This window comes from Lissotriton vulgaris, unplaced genomic scaffold (genome assembly GCF_964263255.1).
Source record: "Lissotriton vulgaris unplaced genomic scaffold, aLisVul1.2 SCAFFOLD_3389, whole genome shotgun sequence".
Taxonomy (NCBI): Eukaryota; Metazoa; Chordata; class Amphibia; order Caudata; family Salamandridae; genus Lissotriton; species Lissotriton vulgaris.
Genome location: NW_028247621.1, coordinates 38,033 through 60,014, shown reverse-complemented (window position 1 = coordinate 60,014; position 21,982 = coordinate 38,033). Strand labels below are relative to the sequence as shown.

The 21,982-nt window shown below is 42.6% G+C and overlaps 1 protein-coding gene across 1 annotated transcript in view; it reads right to left on the bottom strand.

The window, feature by feature from the left end:
- Positions 1-21,982, bottom strand: part of LOC147665127 (integrin beta-6-like) — a 51,107-nt gene that overhangs the window by 8,049 nt on the left and 21,076 nt on the right. Inside the window, exon 2 of the mRNA XM_086949754.1 lies at positions 11,478-11,644. Within this exon, the coding sequence (XP_086805880.1) occupies positions 11,478-11,644 (167 nt within the window). The remainder of the gene's footprint in view (positions 1-11,477; positions 11,645-21,982) is intronic.

Genomic DNA, 21,982 nt, shown 5'->3' with positions numbered 1-21,982 from the left:
GCGGTCGTTGTAACAACTGCTTTGTGATTCCCTGCGGGGGCAAAAAGGCTGCGGGATTTCGACATAGATTCAAATTAAAGAAATATTGGAAAACTGAAGAGAGTCCTTTTAAGTGGGAACATCGATGTATGCGAATACACAAGCTTCTGAGAACTGAAAAACTCAAAATAATAGAGTTTTTTAACTTGTTCCAATTGTTTATATGAAATGACACCCCCAAAAGGATGGTAGCCACGCCACAAATATGACAGTAATGGAACTGATGGGTCCAATATGTGACTTGTGACAAGACAAGTTTTTAGTTTATTTGATGCTGATATTTCATAAAGTAAGGCAAATTTTACAGATATTCATAGAGGCTACTTCTAACTTAACTATTGTAGGTAATACTTTTGCATACCCAATAAGGCAAAGGAGTCAAAGTAATTTTGTGTTCTTGGTACTGTTGATTTCCAGGGTGTTGTTCCTGAATACCAAGAAGGGAATATCGTTAAACATTATTATCCAGACAAAACAACTGAAAGTTAAGTATATATACATTTTCTGTACCCAACTTCACATGTATGTGCCTTGATTATATATATTTATATATTCATAGTATGTAGATGTGGAGCGAAGAATAGAAAATCTACACTTCCTTACACACACATAACTTTCAATAATTTAGTCCTCAATATTTTGACTATGATATTAAGGTATCACAATATTCCTATATTCGATAGTCCAGAGTACAACCTATTTCAAGAGTGTCAGTTTTAAGTCATTGGAAAGATGCAAATCCACATATGATAGTTGAGTGGCATATGAGACTGAGAACCTCAATGGGTCTAAATCACAAACAAAGCCAAGTGCAGGGATTTAATTTACACATACAAATACCCTGGTCTACAAGCATACAGTATATCCAAAGTGACCTTTTTGCCAGCTTTAATATACTCATGTGACACTCCTCGCATGGCGCACCCTGTATACCTCATTCGTCACTGGGCTTATGCATCTACTAGGACAGCAGGGATTTCTCGAAGCCCCTATCTCCATGGAGGAGTTTCAGCATGCCCTGAAGAGCCTCCGCCTTAGTAAAACTCCAGGGCCCGATGTCCTACCAGTGGCCTTCTTTTGAAAATTCCTTCTGCAATTGCAAGCGCATCTGCTGGCCCTATTCTGTACCTTCACTGCTACCTCAGGGCTCATCCCCATCATTGCTGCAGCTGAAACCTGGCTGATGTCAAAAGCAGGCAAAGACCCCATCCCTTTGGGCTTCTGATTCGCCCATTGCACTTTTAAACATTGAAGCAAAACTGTACACCAAAGTCTTAGCTAATAGACTGGAGCTCTGTCCCCTGGGTCCTATAGATCCAGGCAAGTAGGCTTCATACATACCAGACAGGGGGAAAACAATATTCACCGCTTGGTCCACCTAATGGAGAAGTCTCACCGTCATGCTATCTATCCCATCTTGCCTCCTCTCGCTTCATGCAGAGAAGAATTTTGACAGGGCTAGCTGGCCCTTCTTAAAGGCACTGCTCCTGAGGATAGGTACGGGTCCTGCAATGACTGACATGATTATGGCCACCTACACCGCCACAGCTGTGAGAATCCAGGTCAATGGAGGCTTATCCAAAACTATACACTGAAGGCAGGGCACCAGACAGGGCTGCCCCCTTTTGCCCCTTCTGTTTGCTCTAGCAAAAGAGCCCTTGGCAGCAGTGATCTGGAAAATGGAGGATATTGTAGGGATATCCTTTGGGGTTCGCACTCAAAAGATCGCCTTATTCACTGACAACCTTCTCCTGACTCTTTCTCAGCCAGAGACATTTCTCCCGGTGCTTGTACAAACTATTCTTGCCTTTGAGGAATTCTCAGGCTTCATGATCAATGTGTCTAAGTACCAAATTTAACTATCCTTCCCGTAGACCTTTCAGCGCTACTATCCCTTACACCCTTCCAATGGGTCGCTCACTCCATCCAATATCTGGGCCTCCAGCTCACTCAAAAAATGGCATATCAACCCCTCTGGGACATGTCGTGGCTCCCCAGACATGTGAGGCCACCAAGTGCCTATATTGCCATCCCTACAAAAATGGTCCAGGCAATATGGGACAAGCTTTCAGTAAAACGAGGCCCTACCACTTTCTCCTCACCCAACGCTACCCTGGTGCTCAATCCACATTTCTCTCCTGCCCTGCAGCCTCCCTTCCTTGGCAATCTGGGGGGGGCGTGATAGTGATGGATGGTTATTTTCAGTTTAGAACAACATGCTTTCGTTTAGATCACGCTTTTGTCTTTTCTTTTTATCTCAATTAAGTCATTTTTTTCTCGGGAATACGCTGCTCTATCATTACCCCAGTTTTCATGTACCCCTTGGTCAACTTACTACCATATGTGAAGTATGCCATTTATCTCACTGTCTCTGGTAGTGTTTGTCAGCATAATGTAATGGAATACTGTTGACTCTTTTTGTTTTCTCTATACCACAACATTGTCAATAAATTGATGTTTCGTAAAGAAAAAACCCATAAATGTTCAGAATTTTTAAAAACTATCCAACTTTAATCACAATTGTGACAATAGATTAATACCTTATTATTTTCTCATAGGTGAACAAAAACAAATTCATGGTAGCTGAACTTTAAAAGAGAACATGTATTTATTTGAATAACGTTGTGAAGCAAACACTGACTGGCATGAAAAGCTCTACCACCCTAATAATAAAATCCACATTATATCACTTGACAGCAGATACGTCAGTGAGAACACTGGGTAAAATACCTAACGGGTGGATCTAAGTGGCTGCCATAAGTTAATGGTAAAAATGCACATGATTGTCATGAGTGATTTTTATAACTACGTATTTAGATAGGTTTAGATGGGTCTCGCGTTAGGATTGGTAGATTTGTAGGAGTCAATATTTTACTAGTTCTGTGTTGTGCTGTGCAAGGGGATTTCTGAAATTGAAATGCAGAATGAGGTATAAACAGCTGTTGGTGTACACAATATTGTGCAGCAGAACAAAAACAGCTTTAAATAATGAATTGGCTTTAGGTGCTTTACTTTTTTTGCGAGTGCTTTCCCAAAAGAACAGGGGTTTGGTGGTCTTGTTTGGAGGTCTATGCTGTTCCAGTGTTTTGCGACTTGCAACGAGAAGCACTGTACTCCTAGATTACAATGTTGGTGGTTGGGTGAGTTAGTGGCGGGACAACGCCAGACAAAAGCTTGAATGAGGCATAATATTTTAAAATTGATCTGTGCCATGCATGGAGAAAGATCAGATCTCTGAAACTGAGGTCCTGGCAGACCTTTTCTATAGACCTGCACGATATCTGTCCAGCACAATTTAGACGTTTTATTGTTCTGGTAGGCGATAGTAGTGGCAGGTGATATTATTGAGCTTTAGCAAGATGCCATTTGCTGTGGTTCATGGCTCACAATAGATTTGAGCGCTGCAAAAGCTTGGAACGACCTTGCTTTTTAGGTCTCGCCTACGCAGTGCACATGAGCTGCATAGGAGGGCCTTTAGCCGTCATTCTTCACTTTTTCAAGCACTGCACTTGTGCTTGTGGCGGCATCCACCTTGTGGGAGCGCACAGCGGCACGCCACAAGCACGAGTGTAGTGCTTGAAAAAGTGAAGGCTGCTCTCCCAAGCACGTGCACCACTAATGGGTGCACCCCTCAGCCTCTCTCTCCCTCTCTGAGGTCCCTACTGCTGCAGCCTGCACGCTTTATCTTTTACTTTCATCTCGAATCGCCCGTGCTTGTTTCCATACAGTAACTATTAGATAATGGCCAGATGCGATAACAGCAGCCGGTGTTTACTCAGCATTTGCAGTGAGCCCACCTGCCTGTAAATGGCTGCCTTGTGGGACATTACTACTACACAGCAGGACGCTCGCATATCAAGCTGCAAGAAGTGGATTGTTATAATCATCGCGACTTCATCAACATTGTAGCTTGTTTACTTTTTGCTCTTTTTAGACCCAGGGAGAGTGCTTCAACTGACTCCACTGTTTTCCTGAGCTGCATGTCAGTGACTCAACTCGCACTGTTCGGAGTGTCTGCTTTTAGGGAGGTTGTAATGGTTTCTGTCATTTTAATTCTTGGATTTGTATTTTCATGCGGGAATCATCCTTTTGGACTGCAGCATACTGCCTATGCCCAAACTAGATCGTATGTTTACTTTCAGTATTCTTCCAATGAGGGCAGATTTCTCAACTCCGTTCTACTTGAGTAACAGCAGTGGAGGCTGCAGGGATGGGAGCACAATAGATACCGAAGGCACGGAGATATTTCAGATCTTTTCCATGGATGACTAAATTGAATTTCTGAGGACAGCCGGTAATGGTATGCTCCTGTTTGGATGTTTATATGTTCATAACAATGATCTTTTCCCTTTCTCTTGGTTTTTGCTAGGGTTCGCACATTCTGTTCTGGAAATATTTTACCGTGAGATTTTGGCCACTTCCCATTAAATTTTTTTATCCGTTTATGGTCAGCACAGGTGGTTTAGGGTACTTCTGACTTGATTTTTCCATCTTGTGCATGCCTCACTTCCAAAGCCTGTAGAGTCTATCTGCCATATGTCCACTCCTTTTCGTACAATTCAACTGCACGTTATCTGCTTCTATGAATCCTTCTGAGGCCTTACACCTGGAAGAACCTTGTAGATGATGGGGCCATTAAGACTTGCCCCATCTCCTTTCTAGAACAATAGTAGAACAGTTTTCTAATGTAAGCCCACTGCCCACTCCTCAGGATAACCTCAATCTCAATCTCTTTCCGGCTGGCATGTAGCACTTTGTAGAAACAATGGACATTGGCATAGCCAATAGGTCTCACCTTTGGGACCTTATAAGTATTTAGTTATGCAGCACTATATCCTTACTGCAACAACATTAACTGTTGCATGGCTAAACACTTATAAGGTCTCAAAAGCGAGACCTATTGGCTATGCCAATGCTTGTTGAAACAGCACAGACCTCCTGACATTTAGGAAGAGCCTAAAGACCCGGCTTTTTAACCTGTAATAGCAGTCTACCGTTTCTTTACCGAAGGGATAATAACTAGCGCCAGGACACCTCCGGGTAACCGCTGCGCTTTATAAGTTTCTATAACATAACATAACATTTAGTGGAGAATTTATTCAATTGGTTCAGTGGGAAGAAGGCCTTGTTAGTGGTTGGCTATATTGCTGCCACTAGAAGTTACTATTACAGTATTCCACACAGATTTACTCAGTCTGAATGACAGTCAGATGAATACTGTATAAGTAGTGGAGCATGCAGCAAGATCCCACGATTATAGCTTCTATCAATAACTATTTCATTTTTTGGCTACTTCTTGTCATTATTTTGTGGAGGCTACTTTGGTGGTGGTGGAGTTCTTTCATTTGGTAAATCTCTGCGCCATCTACATAGCATTCATGGTATTTGGTCTTTGAGAATGTCCATGAGGAGGAGCCTCCAAAGTCCAGTAGCAATGAGCGAGTGTCTTTGTCAAAGACTGCTGTGATATGGAACACATGTGTATTGTAAAGAAGTTATCAGTTTGGGGTAGGATGTTTTCACACATGGGTAAAACTGAAGTTTCATTGCTAGTTTGTGATGAGGTTGTATAATTCTTAATTACTGTAAATAAATAACTTTTGTAATATTTTGTAACATAAAAGAGGAAACAATAAAGGCAAAGGTTATTTGTGTAAGGGTGATGGTAGGAGAGGAAATGCGAAAGTGGGAAAGCAATTTAAAGAAAACACAAAATAATACATTCAAATTCAATACTTTATTGTTTAAGTTAATAAAAAACATAACTATATTAGAGTGCAACAGAAAGAGAAATATTTGTGTAGTAAAACTTCATGGCTATCATTATCAGTGGAACAGGGTGTTATTGCACCTGAATCAGTTATTAATATGACATTATGAACAATCTTTTAATCCAAGCTTAAACTGCCATAATGTCATCCATAAAGTGCTTTAGTGCCATTAAAATATAGCCAATAGTAATTAAATTAACAATAGAAGTAGCGTTGTTACTTTCATCTAGTTTAAACCACCATAATACCATTAATATATTAATCCACAGAAACATCACAATGCCGTAAAATAAGTTACATGGTATTGTTAATTCTAAAAAATATTAGTTAATTTTAGCAATCAGGAAATCCTCATAATTGGGCCGTTTGTACTGAGGGTTCAAACTGCAAGGGTGTTATATGTCTATAGTGTTTTTAAATTATGCAATCACCATAGGTTGTTGAATGATGGTCCCCATAGAATGCCGTTCTACTCCTGAATACCACAATCTTTTAGGTACTGGTCTTCTTAGGAAAATGATAAACATCGGGATCTGCGGTCTTTAACCAACTGTAGTTCTTATGGGCCAATACGTGGTTATGGCCTTATTAATTTTTCTTATAAAACAAGAATTTAATCATTTTACTATAAAGCTGAGCATCAGTTAGATAAAGACCTTTTATTATGGCCATTCTACATGATTGTATGCCCCAGTTGTTAAAAGCTTTTTTCAGTTATAAAACACGAGCTGTTGTTAAAATTGAGCATAGGCAAATCACATGGGTAAAGAACTCCTTTCCTGCACTGTATATTCAAAATGTCCTTTGGCCATTATATTTCCATGATGGTTGATCAGCCAAGGATGGTAGAGTGCTGAATAGAGTTGCTATTAGCTTTCTCCTTAGATGCACTAGGATGTCGTACATAATAGGTGGCCAGTTTCAGTGTGGGATATGTTTTCAGGACCATCCAGGCGTGCACATGACTGGTTAGTCTGTATATATCATCTAAAAATTAGTGCATTTTGGCAACTTTTCATATTAACTGGCGCAATGCTGGAAAATAGAGGTTCTGATCCCAAAGATCTATACTTGTTGCTGTCAGTGATGATCTCAAGTATTTGCTATGAGTTGAATATGGGTCTGCTTGCTGGGCCAGCCATGCGGCATTATTTAGTAAACTGGCTCGGTTTGACCTGATTTTGTACCATGTGCTTATTGTTGAGTATCTTCTCCCTAGAACATGTTGCGCAAGACCAAATTCCAAGCATATGACACTGTTGGCAGCCGTTTAGCTGCTATGACTGCCAGTAGTGGCTTGAAGGAAGGGCCGCCTAGCTTCTTTGCCAGTAAACAGAATGCGTAAATCAGGGCGTTCTTTTTTTAACGATGTACAGTTTGTGCCTTTGGACGTTTAATAAGGTATCTATGTACAGACCCAAGTATTTGTAACTGTTGACCTTTTGTAGGATTTCTTCACCAAACTTTATTGTGAGATGTGGACCAGGCTGATTCGCGATTAGCATTGTTTTTGTTATACTAATTTCAAGCTTGTTAATCTTGGCATAGTTTGCTAGTTCACTGAGTGCTCTTTGAAGTCCCACTCTTGTTTGGCTGAGTAAGACTCTGTCATCTCTATAGCAAAGATGTGTCATGCATAAAGTGCCCAGACAGGGAGGGTGGGAATTTACTTGATCATGTCCTGGGGAAAGATCTGTCATGAACAGGTGTGGGGCTAAAACACAGCCTTGTTTAAGGCCTAATTCGGTCATGATTCTCCTTGATAGTGCCGTAAGCTAGTTTGACTTGTGTCCAGGTTTTGATGTATAGCTGCACTATGGCTCGAAGTATTCTATCTCGGAGACCCCAAATCCTTAATTTTTTCCACAACAAGCTCCGGTCTACTCAGTCAGAGGCCGCTCTAAAGTCTATGAAGCATAGATGTAACTTTTTCTGCAAGCGCTTGCACTTGTCTGCTATTAATGTAATTGCTAAGATGTGTGTGGTTGTTCCAAATCCTCTGTGGAACCCTGTCTGTTTCACAGGGATTAGATATTTGTTTGACCATTCAACAAGCTCTTCTAGGATCAGCGATGTGAAATATTTAGCTTCAAAGTCTATGAGTGCTATTAGACTATAGTTTGCCAGGTCAGACCGGTCTCCACCCTAAAGACTGGATTTATTATTTATCCTCTCCAGCTTCTCAAAACTGTATTCATTAATGCCACCTCCTTGTATAGTGCAGATAACGTGAATGCCCAGTATTCGGGGTCTAGTGTGAAAAGAGCCAGAGGAATGCATTTAGTCCTGGAGCTCCATCCCTTCATTCTGCTTTTATTACTTTTACAACCTTCTCTCGTTGGGTAATACTGATTAGCTTGCCCAAGTGGACAATCCAGAGCAATGCATGAGTTGCTCATATCTGTTATTTTGAGACTAATTTTACTGTATTGCTTCCTGTGTTGTAGCTATTGTCCTGCTCTGGATAATCTGGGGGTGTACCTTTGGTTCATGATTTGGTTGAATGAACAACCCAGTCTTACTCCGATAAGCTTGAGTTGTTTATAACTTGTGAGACTTTTGTGATGCCGTGCACTGTTTCCCAGAAGGCTCTAGTATTTGATGTTCGCCATTACAAAGAAGTTTTGTCAAAATAATAGAATTTATAAGGAATGTGTAGAATTAATGTGCAAGTTTAAATAAAAGAAAATGTGTTTTAAAATTTTACCTTTTCCATGAATGTGTGCCTGTTTCCATACATGTAATAGCAAAGCGTGTGGGATGCAGTTGAGAATGGAGAACAGAAAACAGTATATGTTGTGAGCAGGGAAAATAACTCTACCAGTCTGACAACACACCTTAGAGTTACCGCATTACATTTTTTGTTGCCTGGATAAAGAATCAGCAACGTGGCAAACACGTAAGTAGAGTGATATTGCATAACGTTATATAAGAGTTAAAAGGGACACAGTCTACTGCTGAGTGCCCTGGTCTGTAAGATTGGAAAATTAATAAAACAAAAAGGAAAGGGGGCTTCGTTGTCATTATCATGGCGAGAGAGAGAGAAAAAGAGAGAAGTGAGGCAGGTAGGTGAAGCCTAATAAAATTTTGAACACAACAAACAGAGGTGCACTACTTTTGCAATATGTATGTTGGTTCAAAGTATATCCACAAAGCTGGATAAGACATCAAGGGCCTGATTCCGATCCTGGATTTTTTTTTCCATACAAATTGGATTTGTAGTTTTTTTCCATACAAATTGTACAAGTTCCTTCCAAACCGTGTAGTACGATTCGTACGGGAAAAATACATACAATACAGATCGGCCCAATCCTTACAAATCGGATCGGGAAAAGCTGTACGACACGGACTTGTAAAAAAGACCATACAAATTGTAAAAAGGCTGTCCAACCCGTCAAGTATGATTCGTACCAGTTTGTCAGCATACGATTTGTATGGAAAATGGCCTATATACGGGGAATCGTACCGGGCAACGAAGCGAACCCCTCTACGCCTCATACCCTCGTATGAATTGTTTTGGGGGTACGACTCATACCGGGGTACGGGTCGTAAAGAGGTATGAGGCGTACAGGGGTCCCCCCACATGCGAGGCATGTGTGTGGTGTGTACACCAAAATCGCATATGTGCGCACCGTACCCCAAAATCGCCCGTGTACGCACTGTACCCCAACATCGTGCATTTACACACCGTACATACGCGATTTTGGGGTACGGTTTGTACATGGCCGATTTTGGGGTACGGTGCGTACATACGCGATTTTGGGGTACGGTGCGTACATACGCGATTTTGGGGTACGGTTCGTACACAGGTGATTTTGGGGTACGGTGCGTACATAAGTGATTTTGGGGTACGGTTCGTACACAGGTGATTTTGGGTACGGTGCTTGTACGGTGCGTACACGACCAGTACCCCTTCATCGCGTATGTACGCACCGTACCCCACTTTCTGTGTCATCCGTACGCACTGTGCATACGCACCGTACCCCTGTATTCATGGGGTGTATGACGCGTACATGGGGGGGTCTGTCTCGTACTGTTTTAGGGGCGTACAAGGCTTTTCCCACACTTTTTGGCTCTTGTAAAAAAAGAGCTGTACCGCACGCTGTTTGTACGAATCGTACTTGCCGGGTTGTAAACTGCTGCCGGGAATACATGGGAACGTCGCGTACCGAGCAATCCGAATCGGAATGGCTTGTATATACGAGTTGTATGGTCTTTTTTACAATTTGTATGGAGTGCCTCTATTTGTACGGATCGTACTTCCTAGGTTGTAGGGGCCTCCTTACAAGTACGAGTTGTATGGAGTACACGCTCCATACCACGGTTTGTACAGCGTTTTTCAAGGATCGGAATCAGCCCCTAAGCGTCTTTTCTTTATTGTAGATGCCAAAGAAATAGTCAACGCTTTTCGCCAATGTGAAAGGGGACTTCTTCAGGGCACAGAAACATTTAGCGAGAATCTATTCCTCATCCATAAATTGAGATGAGTCCATTCATCAATAAATTCAGAAATAGTCATAAAAAAATCCTGAAATGGCCCATCCAAAGAGACAGAAATATGGAAGCAATCAAAAAATACACGATGTCTCCTTCATCATGGACATCATTGGATCTGTATATTCTACAGTCCGGATAGGTGTATAAGAAAAGAGGGGGAAGATCCACCCCTCGTCCAGCACTACAGTTGATGCAGATCCCTAGAGAAATTGACACTATGCCCAGTCCCGTAGTAAAAGTGAAAGTTAATGAAATGTTGTGTTGAATCCTGTGGACTTTTGTGAAGGAGAATGCTTTCTCCCACATCCACCAAGGGTCTTGGGGCAAGATCAGTCAAGTTAACCAGGAGGGAAAGAGCATGCATTGTATTGTCCAGCCAGGTTTTACAATGTATCTGACATTCTCGAAGCAAGGAAGAATTTTTAGTTGTGAATGTGTATATTTAGTAGGCCTTTTTATGGTTAAAGTGTGACTGTTGCCCATGGCAGGCAATGGGCTGATACCCACTGAGATGTGGAGTTAGATGGGATTGATGGAGCAGGCATTTGTTTATATGTACTGGACATTCTTATCAGTTTCCAAGTCAGTATTTTATTTACACTTCTGGTGGTGAAGTCAGAGGTGAGGGAGATTGGAGAGTAGATTATTCACACAAGTCATGTATTTGAATAAAATAATTTGGCTTTGACATTGAATACACATTTGTGGCCCTTGTTTCTTGTACTTTGAGTCATCTATGTTTTTTTGGATAAGAGGGTGATGATGCATTCTGTCCAGGTCAGAAAATTGTGCTGAAAGAGCTGAGTAACAGATTTCTGAAAGGTGCAAAGTCTAGACAATGAGCTTCACAGGGTATAAGTGAAGATGAAAGGAGTGAAATGTAATGAAATATTGTCACCACATTTTTAACATTGGTGCAAGCCTAGGCAGTACATATGGTGATGATATTTCACAACACTAAAATATGGACAGCTGTCTGGGTTCAAGAGACCAGATACCTACCAAGAGGCATCAGAGAGGTATAGCGTTTACTGTGGTACGAACATTAAGAGAGTAGGGTTGTTATACAAACGTTGAGGAAAGTGAAATAAACGTATCCTTGATTTCAGAAATGTGAATGAGGTGGATCTGAGTTTGTAGCACAAAATATAGAATATAAAATTTACTTACCATTTCCCACTTGGCTTTCGATCTTTCAGCTTCAAATTTAGCAACCTCTTTACGATCATGAACCGAAACAAGTAACTTCCATATGCATAGGAAAAATATTCCTATAAGAAGAATTGCAAGTGAAACACCCAGAACTATCATTGGGATATTTGGAGGCTCAGGACAATCTGCAAGAGGAAAGCAAAAGCTCAAGTAATATGGTAAATACATTTAAAAACGCCTATTTCTCTGCAATCAGATAAGATAACATAATCAAATACCCAGTCAGTGATTGACGTGATTGTTGAATAAGACCCTTTACATAGGTATTTTACATTGTTTATGTAGTAAACATGTGACACATACAACATTAACAAACATTTTATTAGCACTTACTAAGAATCAGTTAGCAATGAATGCTATCCAAATTAAACAGTGATGATTGTATCTGTACCTGCAGGGATGCAACCCCCAAAACAGTAAAGTACCTGTTGATGCTTGATGTGATCTCTTGCAACTCAGCGGTACATACAGAAGACCACCAACATGGCAGTGCGCGCGAGATAATGCACAGCCTACCTAGAAATCTGACAGGCTAATACTTATGCCTGTCTTGGCCTTTGCACTATATCTGCTGACATCCATGGCCTGTGTGATAATCGAAATTCGTGTTTCTTCAATGAAGGACTGAAGAAGACACATTTTTCCTATCCCCAACTAAAATGAAGGACTGATCACTTTTCAACACTTTCTTAAATTTGGAGCACAGCCTTCATATTCCCTAATGCATGCCTCTCAAATGACTACTTCAATCTTGACTAAAAACATGCTGCGTGGACCTATTCCATTGAGAACTGTTGCAATTGTAAAATCTCCTTTCCCGCCTTAACATTATCTAAGCCACTTTCCTTTCAGCTTCAGGAGATGGAAACATGATTGACCTTTTCCTGAACAGTCTTTCTGCTAAAGCTAAATCATTTTAGGATTCACATTCATAGACCTACAAAGGGCAAGTCAGTGCCCTTTCTGACTGATGTTTCATAAGACAATAACACCAAATGATGTAACATTTAATCATAACTCTGTTTCCCTTGTCCTTGAAATAATGTATTTCCTATTTGTAAAGTTTTTCAGTTCATCAATATTCTTTAGTCCACATTATCTGAAAATCGAAATTATATTTGAAATGGCTTTGCACAATGGCAAAATGTCTTCGCCAACTACTTATCCTATTTAGCATTTAATGCAAGAAACAACATACATTTGCTTGAAAGCTGCAGCATAGTAACATGCTCTCTTACCCACCACGTTATTTATGAGTCCCCTGATCCTGGTTCTGGCTTGCATTCTCAAGAGTCAGCCCATTTAGTTTTGTGCTTGATCTGTGCATGTTTGTGAATCATTTGTATCACCTGCACCTTCCCACATTGATTCACTGTTGCTTGATCCAAATAAAAAGATGCCCAGACGAGTTGTTAACATTAGTATTAAGTTAATATTAGTGTCATTTACTCTGACTTTAAAATCCTACTCACTGGTAAGTTTTTAAATCACAGGTGGACGTTTTCTTCTGAATGTTTTTTTCAAATGTGTTTGGTTTCTTCTTGTGGGTGATATTTTGTGAGATTATCCAACATGCTTTGTAGTTTTGAACTACCACTTCATCTGAAGAAGCTATATTTAAGAGACACAATTCCTCTAAAATGTCCTTGCTCCCTGAGTCAATAGATCATTTTTTAGCTATACCTTATTAAAAACCCATCTTATGGCTTTAGTTCCATTCAAAGACATATTTATATTTAGTTAGGGTGACCAGAGATTCAAAAGGAAAAACGAGGACAGGCCAAACATAGAAATAGGACTGGGTGGCAATGAAAATAAATGGGCATGGAGATTCAGAGAGGGACAGAAATTAGGACTGGACACCAAAATTAAAGTGGCCCATTAGCAATTATTAACAAACCACTCAAAGCCTGTTATAAAGTCTCATTAGAGAAAGGACTTAAATACTCAAAGACACTTCATTCTTATACTTGCGGTTGCCTCTTAAATGCATTTGAATCTGAACTTTCAGAAAATAGTGCTCGAGTTGAAGCCATACCTCACAACATGTGAAACTGATCCCTAACACTTTTTATTTAGCAGGTTGCTTTAGTTTTGCGTGTACCCCCTTGTTTATTTAACTTTAGTCATTAGATGCTTTAATTCTCATCTTCTCCTGAACGTTTCATAACTGATGTCAGAGTATATAGAAAAATGGTATTCACTGGGAACTTGAATGGTTCTTCTCTTGGTAGACTGCATAGGAACATTTTATTTTATTCAGGAGTCCATAAAGATCGTATGTGGCCTGGCAATTGGTTAGGGTTGGGGAAAGGTACACAATGTGTTCTTCAGAGTCTGTATAAATTCTTTCACTAACCTATTTCTAAATCAAACTGGACATAAAGTTAATCATATCTTGGCCTACTTCCTTGCCCTCTGGAATACCCACAAACCGGACCATTTTTCTAAATCCTCCAGTTCATTTTGCAATACACCCAGATCTGTAGAAATGTATAAGCTCTGGGAGTGAATTTGGCCATGGGTATCTTCAATTACTAACACAAGATATTCAAGCTAATCAATGCACCCATGAATTTTAGATTGCTAATATTGTCAATCTTTATTTAAATTATATACACTGTCTATGATTGGGTGGATTTAATCCTGTGACTCTCCTGCAGTAGTTCATAAAGTAGGTTCAAGATCCATGTCTCTGGTACTATGGTGTCAGTTATGTGCTGGTGTTCCCCTGCAAAATTGGACCCCACTTCGGGATTTGACTCAGAATTTTAATATGTATTCATCTGAGTTGCCATTATTTTTGTAACCAAATTTGTAGGAGTGCCACCATTTTGATCAAGTTACTAAACTACTGAATTATATAAATCTGTTGTTTTTAACAACGTGAGATTTTTTGCTAATGAACTTTTTGGTGTGCTTTTTGATAGAAAAACCAAATAGTCTAATGCACTGAAAGTTGCAGCAATGTTTACTGGATAAGTTGTTTCGTTGTCTCTGTCCTGTATTAACCCCATTGACCATTCTTTCCTATTAATAGGTTTTACTCCACATTATACTATAGAGTTTGGTAAGGCTTTCCCTGTGCCCAAATTCTATCTACGGATATTTGAAACCTCAGAAGCCATTACGATGTCTACAGTTATGTTCTTTTTTTCTCCTAATCAGAGGTATAGCATTTGGGGGGGGGGGGTGTTCCGCCCCGGGCTGCTCTGTTTTTGGGGGCATCGGGGGTGAGCAAGTCATGTCTGTCAAATACCACCATCCCCCAGCCCCCCAAGAACAAGTCATCCGTCCGCCACCCTCTCTGCACTTACCTGCACCGGATGGCCAACTTAGGGTCTGTCCCAGGTGCCAGTAGGTCTAGGTATGCCACTGCTCCTAATGGAGAATCTTGGCTACCTGGAAATGCATGCATATTATGATCCAAAGAGTCAGCCAATAGGAAGGCACAAGCTTGCTTTAAATAAATAGACTCTGTGCTGTTATTTCTGAATAAATCACACGAGCAAGTGCTGCCATATAGCTGTACTATGTGTTTTTTAGGGCTGTTGAGTGCTAAAATAGACGAACATATTTCTTTCTGAAGCTCATTTCTGGTAAGCATTGATCAGTAAACAAGCAGGAGCTACCACATGGAAAGATGTTAAATTTTGTCTTTTTCCACTGCAGCGCTCTAAACTCATTTATAATTAAGTAAGCAAAAGGGAAGCAGCTACACGGTTTCTTCTCAAATAGAAAAATGAAGTGAAAACAATATTTAATAAAGCGCACTGCTGCCAAGCGGCTTCCTGGCGCTGGGGGACCTGGGTCAGAACTCACAGAGGGGGACACAAGGGAACCTAAGAAGGGAAAGCCAAAGAAAAAAGAAAAGTTTTTAAGGCTTTACGGAAATGGCTAAGAATAGGAATGGAGCGAAGATGAAGTGGGAGACTATTCCAGAACTGGGGAGCCAAGACGGAAAGACGAGTGCCCCCGGACCTGGATTTGCGGAAGCGGGGAATGTGAAGAAGGGAGAGAGAGGAAGACCGGAGGGTGCGACTGGGAGCATAGGAAGAAATGAGGGAAGTGATGTAAGCAGGGGCAGAGCGAGAGTGGGCACGAAAGGCAAAGCAAGCTAGTTTGAAAAGGGATCTGAAGCGGATGGGGAGCCAGTGAAGGGATTTCAAAGCCGGGATGATGTGAGAGGATTTGGGGAGGGAGAGAATGAGACGGGCAGCTTAGTTTTGAATGGCCTGTAAACGTCGGGATTCGTGGGAGGGGATGCCCACGTACAGGCCATTGCCGTAGTCGAGGCGAGAGATGACTAAAGCCAAGACTATGGTTTTAAGCGCGTCGATGGTGAAAAAGCGAGAAATTTTCCGAATAAGACGGAGGGAAAGGAAACATGAAGACACAACAGAGCTGATCTGGCTGTGCATGGTTAAGTCAGAGCTGACTTTAATGCCAAGGGTACGAACAGAGGAAGAGGGCGTGGGGGGGGGGGGGGCAAAAGAAGGGGGCCAATGTGCAGGGGACCAAGGGTTAGAAGGGCCACCCGTGAGGACAAGTTCCGTCTTATCGGGGTTGAACTTAAGATGGTTGGCGCTCATCCACTCAGAGAGAAAAATAAGGGTGGAACTGAACTTGGGAATAGAATCGGGAGAAGAAGACAGATCAAAGACAAGCTGGAGGTCATCTGCGTAATTATATACAGAGACCCCCAGCTTGAGAAGAGACGAAACAAGGGGACAGATGTACCGATTAAAGAGGAGAGGGGAAAGAGAGGAGCCCTGAGGAACACCACAGGTGACCGGACAGGAGGGGGCAGAGAAACCAGAGAGATGAACGGCCTGATGCCTATCCTGAAGAAAGGATGCTAGCCAGGAGAAGGCCGCGCCCCGAATGCCCGCAAAACACTGGGCCTACAAAGCATTCGGCCTTCCTTATTGCTGTTCAATTGATTGTATCAATAGCAGATAAATAAATAGAGTTCAGGAGTGAAATCAATCAATCAATCAATCATGGCATTTATATCGCGCAGTACTCACCCGGAAGGGTCTCAAGGCGCATGGGGATGGGGGTCTGCTACTGCTCGAACAGCCAGGTCTTGAGCTGTTTCCTGAAGGCGAGGTGGTCTTGGGTCAGTTGCAGGTGGACTGGCAGGCAGTTCCATGTCTTAGCCGCTAGGTAGGAGAAGGATCTTCCTCCAGCGGTGGCTCTCTTGATGCGAGGCACGACGGCGAGGGCGAGGTTCGCCGATCGCAGCTGGTGGGTGGGCATGTAGAAGGTCAGGCGGTCGTTGAGGTATCTAGGGCCCAGGTCGTGGAGGGATTTGTGTGCGTGGGTGAGGAGTCTGAACGTGATCCTCTTGTTGACAGGGAGCCAGTGTAGGTCTCTCAGGTGGCTCGAGATGTGGCTGCGTCGGGGGACGTCCAGGATGAGTCGGGCGGAGGCATTCTGGATGCGCTGGAGTCTCTTCTGAAGCTTGGCTGTTGTTCCGGCGTAGAGGGTGTTTCCATAGTCCAGTCTGCTGGTGATGAGGGCCTGGGTGACCGTCTTCCTTGTCTCGGCGGGAATCCATTGGAAAATCTTGTGGAGCATGCGGAGTGTGTGGAAGCAAGACGAGGAGACGGCGTTGACTTGCCTGGTCATCGATAGGGAGGAGTCCAGGATGATGCCCAAGTTGCGTGCGTGGTCTGTTGGCTTGGGTGCGGTGCCTTGGGCTGGGGGCCACCAGGAGTCGTCCCATGCAGAGGGGGATGTTCCCAGGATGAGGACTTCTGTCTTGTCCGTGTTCAACTTTAGGCAGCTGCTGTTCATCCATTCGGCGACGTCTTTCATCCCTTCGTGAAGGTTCGCTTTGGCGGTGTCGGGGTCTTTGGTGAGGGAGAGTATCAGCTGGGTGTCATCGGCGTAGGAAATGATGTTCAGGTTGTGGTTGCGGGCGATGGCAGCTAGTGGTTTCATGTAGATGTTGAAGAGAGTGGGGCTGAGCGAAGATCCTTGTGGGACGCCGCAGATGACTTCGGTGGCCTCCGAGCGGAACGGTGGGAGGCGTACTCTTTGTGTTCTTCCGGAGAGGAATGAGGTGATCCAGTTCAGGGCCTTCCCCTGGATGCCGGTGTTGTTGAGTCGTTGTACTAGGGTGCGATGGCAAACAGTATCAAATGCAGCGGAGAGGTCAAGGAGGATGAGTGCCGCTGTTTCACCGTTGTCGAGCAGGGCTCGGATGTCGTCAGTGGCTGCGATGAGGGCGGTCTCGGTGCTGTGATTGGCTCTGAATCCGGACTGCGATGGGTCGAGGGATCCGTTCGTCTCGAGGAAGGCGGCCAGTTGCTTGTTGACGACCTTTTCGATGACTTTGGCCGGGAAGGGAAGGAGCGAGATGGGGCGGAAGTTCTTGAGGTCGGTCGGGTCCGCTGTTGGTTTCTTCAGTAGTGCGCTGAGCTCGGCGTGCTTCCAGCTCTCAGGGAAGGTGGCTGTGTTGAAGGAGGTGTTGATGATGTCTCGGAGATGGGGTGCGATGGTGGGGGCCGCTTTGTTGAAGATGTGGTGGGGGCATGGGTCGGTCGGCGATCCGGAGTGGATGGTGTTCATCATGCTTGTCGTGTCTTCGGGGGTCACCTCGGTCCATGTCTGGAGGATGGCGGCTGGGTGCGTAGGTTCGACCGGTGGGTGCGGGGGTTGAGCGCTGAAACTGTTGTGGATGTCGGAGATCTTGCGGTGGAAGTACGAGGCGAGGGAGTCGCAGAGGTCCTGTGAAGGGGTGATGTAGTTGTTGCCGGTGCTGGGGTTGGAGAATTCCTTGACGATGTTGAAGAGCTCCTTGCTGTCATGGGCGTTCTTGTCCAGTCGTTCCTTCAGAAATTTCTTCTTTGTGGTGCGGATGAGCTGGTGATGTCTGCGGGTGGCGAGTTTGAGGCCGGTCATGTTGTCGGTGGTCTTGTTGAGGAGCCAGGTCTTCTCGAGGGTGCGGCAGGCCTTCTTGGAGTCCTTGAGTTCGTCTGTGAACCAGGGAGCCTTCTTGCTTCTTGGTCTGGTGAGTGGGTCCTTCAGTGGGGCGAGGTCGTCAGCACTTGTGGTCAGCCACTGCGTGAGGTTGCAGGCTGCTGTGTTAGGGTCCATTGTTCTGACGGGTGGGTTCTGGCTGAGGGAGGTGGCGAGCTGGTCGCGGGGTGATCTTGCTCCAGTTCCTGTGGGGAACCTGCTTCGGGTGGTGGCGGAAATGTGATAGGATTGGAGGAATGGTGTGCCAGTATGGACCTATACATGGGGGCTGAAAAAATAACTCATGCTGCCAGAGGATGTCCCCAAATATTCACTAACATATGGCGACCATGGCTTAGATATTACAATTTAGAGATTGAGAGGTCTGGACTGGTGTGTACACAACACACCACTCAAGAGTGATATGCAACATATAGACTCTCACACATATAAGATGTGTAGCTATGGGGAGCCAGGTTCAGTCTGAGGAGAGGGAAGGGGGAGTGGTGACGGATGATGGATCTCCCGAATGTAATCTCTATATCGCTGAATGTGCCTGTGGATTGTATCATTGTCAAATCTACTGTATGTAATGCTTAGCTACTGATGTTTTGGCTGTTGTTTAAAATAAAAATATTTATTAAAAAAAAGAAAATGTGAGGGACTATTGCCACAATTTGAAACTGAAACCGTCAACTTGCAGCCTGCCTAGTGGATAGCCAAGTGAAAGCAGCTGCATTCAGATTACTCTGCCTACCGATCTCTTAAGGGAGCCTCTGACTACTCTTTCAGCGCCACTGAAAGCTCGAGCCAGGCTCGAGCTTCATCCCTGTCTGTGGCTCAGCTCAAGGTCTTCATGACCCTTCAAGCCCAAAACGAGCTGAGATTTCATGTGGCTGATAGATACAAATAGAGAGGCTGACACAACCAATTCATGAAAAAAGTGAGTTCAGAATCAAGCGAATACAAGTAGCAGGTCCTGCTTGATGTGTTGGTTTCTTTTCTTTATACATTTTTCTTATATCTATATATAGGTAACTGGTGATTCGTGAAAGATATGCCGACCATTACGCTTCCGAACACGAACACATTTTGTCTTTTGTTCTGACTCCATGGGGCTGTGAGGACACGTGCATGGGCTTTACTTTGCCTATATCCTCGAGTTGTTTGAAGCATTGAGAACCCGTGGTACTACAACTTGTAGCAACTGTAAAAGAGCTCAGAAATAAGAATGACTATCTTTTTGAAGAAAAACACTGTTTGTCCCTACCCATTCGTTTATAAGCCCTGATGAAGCCTTGGATAAGGAGAAATGCATTGGCTGTGCTATGTCTGTGAAAAACAGATATAAGAAAAATGTATAAAGAAAAGAAACCAACACATCAACCAGGACCTGCGACTTTTATTCACTTGATTCTGAACTCATTTTATTAATGAATTGGTTGTGCTTGTCTCTCTATTTGTATACATTTAATGTTTACATTTGGTCAATGAGCAGTTAACCATTGAGGTGGGCAACGCACATTCATAATACACTGTATACGTGACATTATGCCTGCCTCTGAGACTGTCACCTCATGCACCAAGGATTCAAGACAAAGCATTGATGACAAGCCTTTAATGTAAAAGAGACAAGAGAGAAACAGATACCCCTCTAGTAGTCGAATCACACAGTGTAAATGAAGAAATCTCGCTTTTCCACTTGATGAAATTGTGTGATCCCAGGCAAATATTTAATTTCACCAACACACCTTAATATATTATAATGATGGTCCGTCATCATTTAAAAATATAAACCACATATATAGGGTATACATGACAGCTGACTTGTATCTTAGTTCACGAATGGCATTGTAACCAGGGATGCTTTTAAGTTAATGCTGTCTCTTTGAATAAATATTTCTCAATGTGGTTGAAACTCATCCATATGTTTAAGAGTACACTTTTTTGAATTTTTAAGTAAAATAATCATATTTTAACATGACCTTTCTTGCATAAGTTACATGCCAAATATTTTCAGGGCTCGGCTCGTTCATGGAGTCTTAGAGCAAAGCCAAGCCCTTGCTTCGGATCTAGCTTTGCTCTTCATGTTAATTTGTTGGTTCGCCCACCTCTAACCCCATGCAGCATTTCCAAATTCAAACAGAACGCGGCCTGCATCCATGAAAATGCACTTTCACAGACCCCCTCTTGAAAGTCTGCAACAGCCGGCTAGAATTAAAACAGAATGCTATATTTTGAAATAGCTGTTGAAGAGAAAGAGTAGTGTCCACCATAGAGTGAAACCTTCCAGCACTGCGGAAGGTCGGGAGATGCTGTGCTAGGCGTATTTCAAAAACAGAAAGTCCTGGCATTCCACACCAAAAACCTTTTTGGAAATATAAATTTTAATTTAAAAAAATGTATGTTTGAGATTAATATAATACTGCTATAAAATTAAAAGGCTCTTCAAGTTCGATTTTCTTTAAATCGATGCAATCTGAGCAATTTATGTAGTAATCAAAATAAGGTGAAACAACTCTAATGACTGTAGTAGTAGTAGATAAGCTTTATTTGCTAAAAATTTTTATCATAAAAGCATAGCATAAAAAAATCCAATTTGTATTCATATAATCAAAAATCCATTAAAAACCGCCATAATATACATTGAATTCAGGACCATTAAAAACTACAATATATACAAGTTAAAAGAATATACAATAGAAAAGTGGAAATCTATTGTCGTAAGACTAAAAAGAATAGAATCGCAGCTTTTACATTATAAATCTTTGGCAAAATTCGTTTTGACAAATCTATCACCCAGAATCTGTCAGATGTTAAGACCTATTGCATTCTTGCCTGAGACTTTGTTCGTAACAACCAGGCGCATCCCAGAAATTTAGCTACTCCACATATCGGTGTCAAAGAGGAAGTATCAGTTTTCAGGATGCGTAATGCAGCACAATAATCCGTAAGGCCCAACGTTTTACAGACTGGTTTAAGCCACTTAGCTCTAGCCTTCCCGTAAGCCGGGCATGCTAAAAAAAAGTGGGCAATGGACTCACTGGTATGGGCACAACAGGAACAAGGGACTGGCACTAAATTAGGCCCCTTCCATGATGCTATCACATTATTAAGTGGCAGGGTCCCTAATCTCATCTTCATATATAGGGCCCTGTCCCTGGGAACCTGCATGAAGTCGAGATAGGGTTCTAATCTACAGATGTTTTTATGTTCAAAGAACCCTTCTGTAAGTTTCCCAGATTTTGGATTGGATAGATGACGCATCTGCACCCAATCCCAATATTTTAAATTCTGCTTGGGTGGTGGGATCTGACAAACCCATGCCTCACCAAAGCCAATATCAGCCAAGAGCTGCCTAAGGTTCACTATCCATTTTACTTTGCTCCCTGTATCAACGGAAAACAGCTCATCAAGGGCAGCAGCGTAATCGGACAACTCAAAAGAGCAGGGGGCGTAAACGTGCAATATCTTGAATAGAACACCTTCCCATA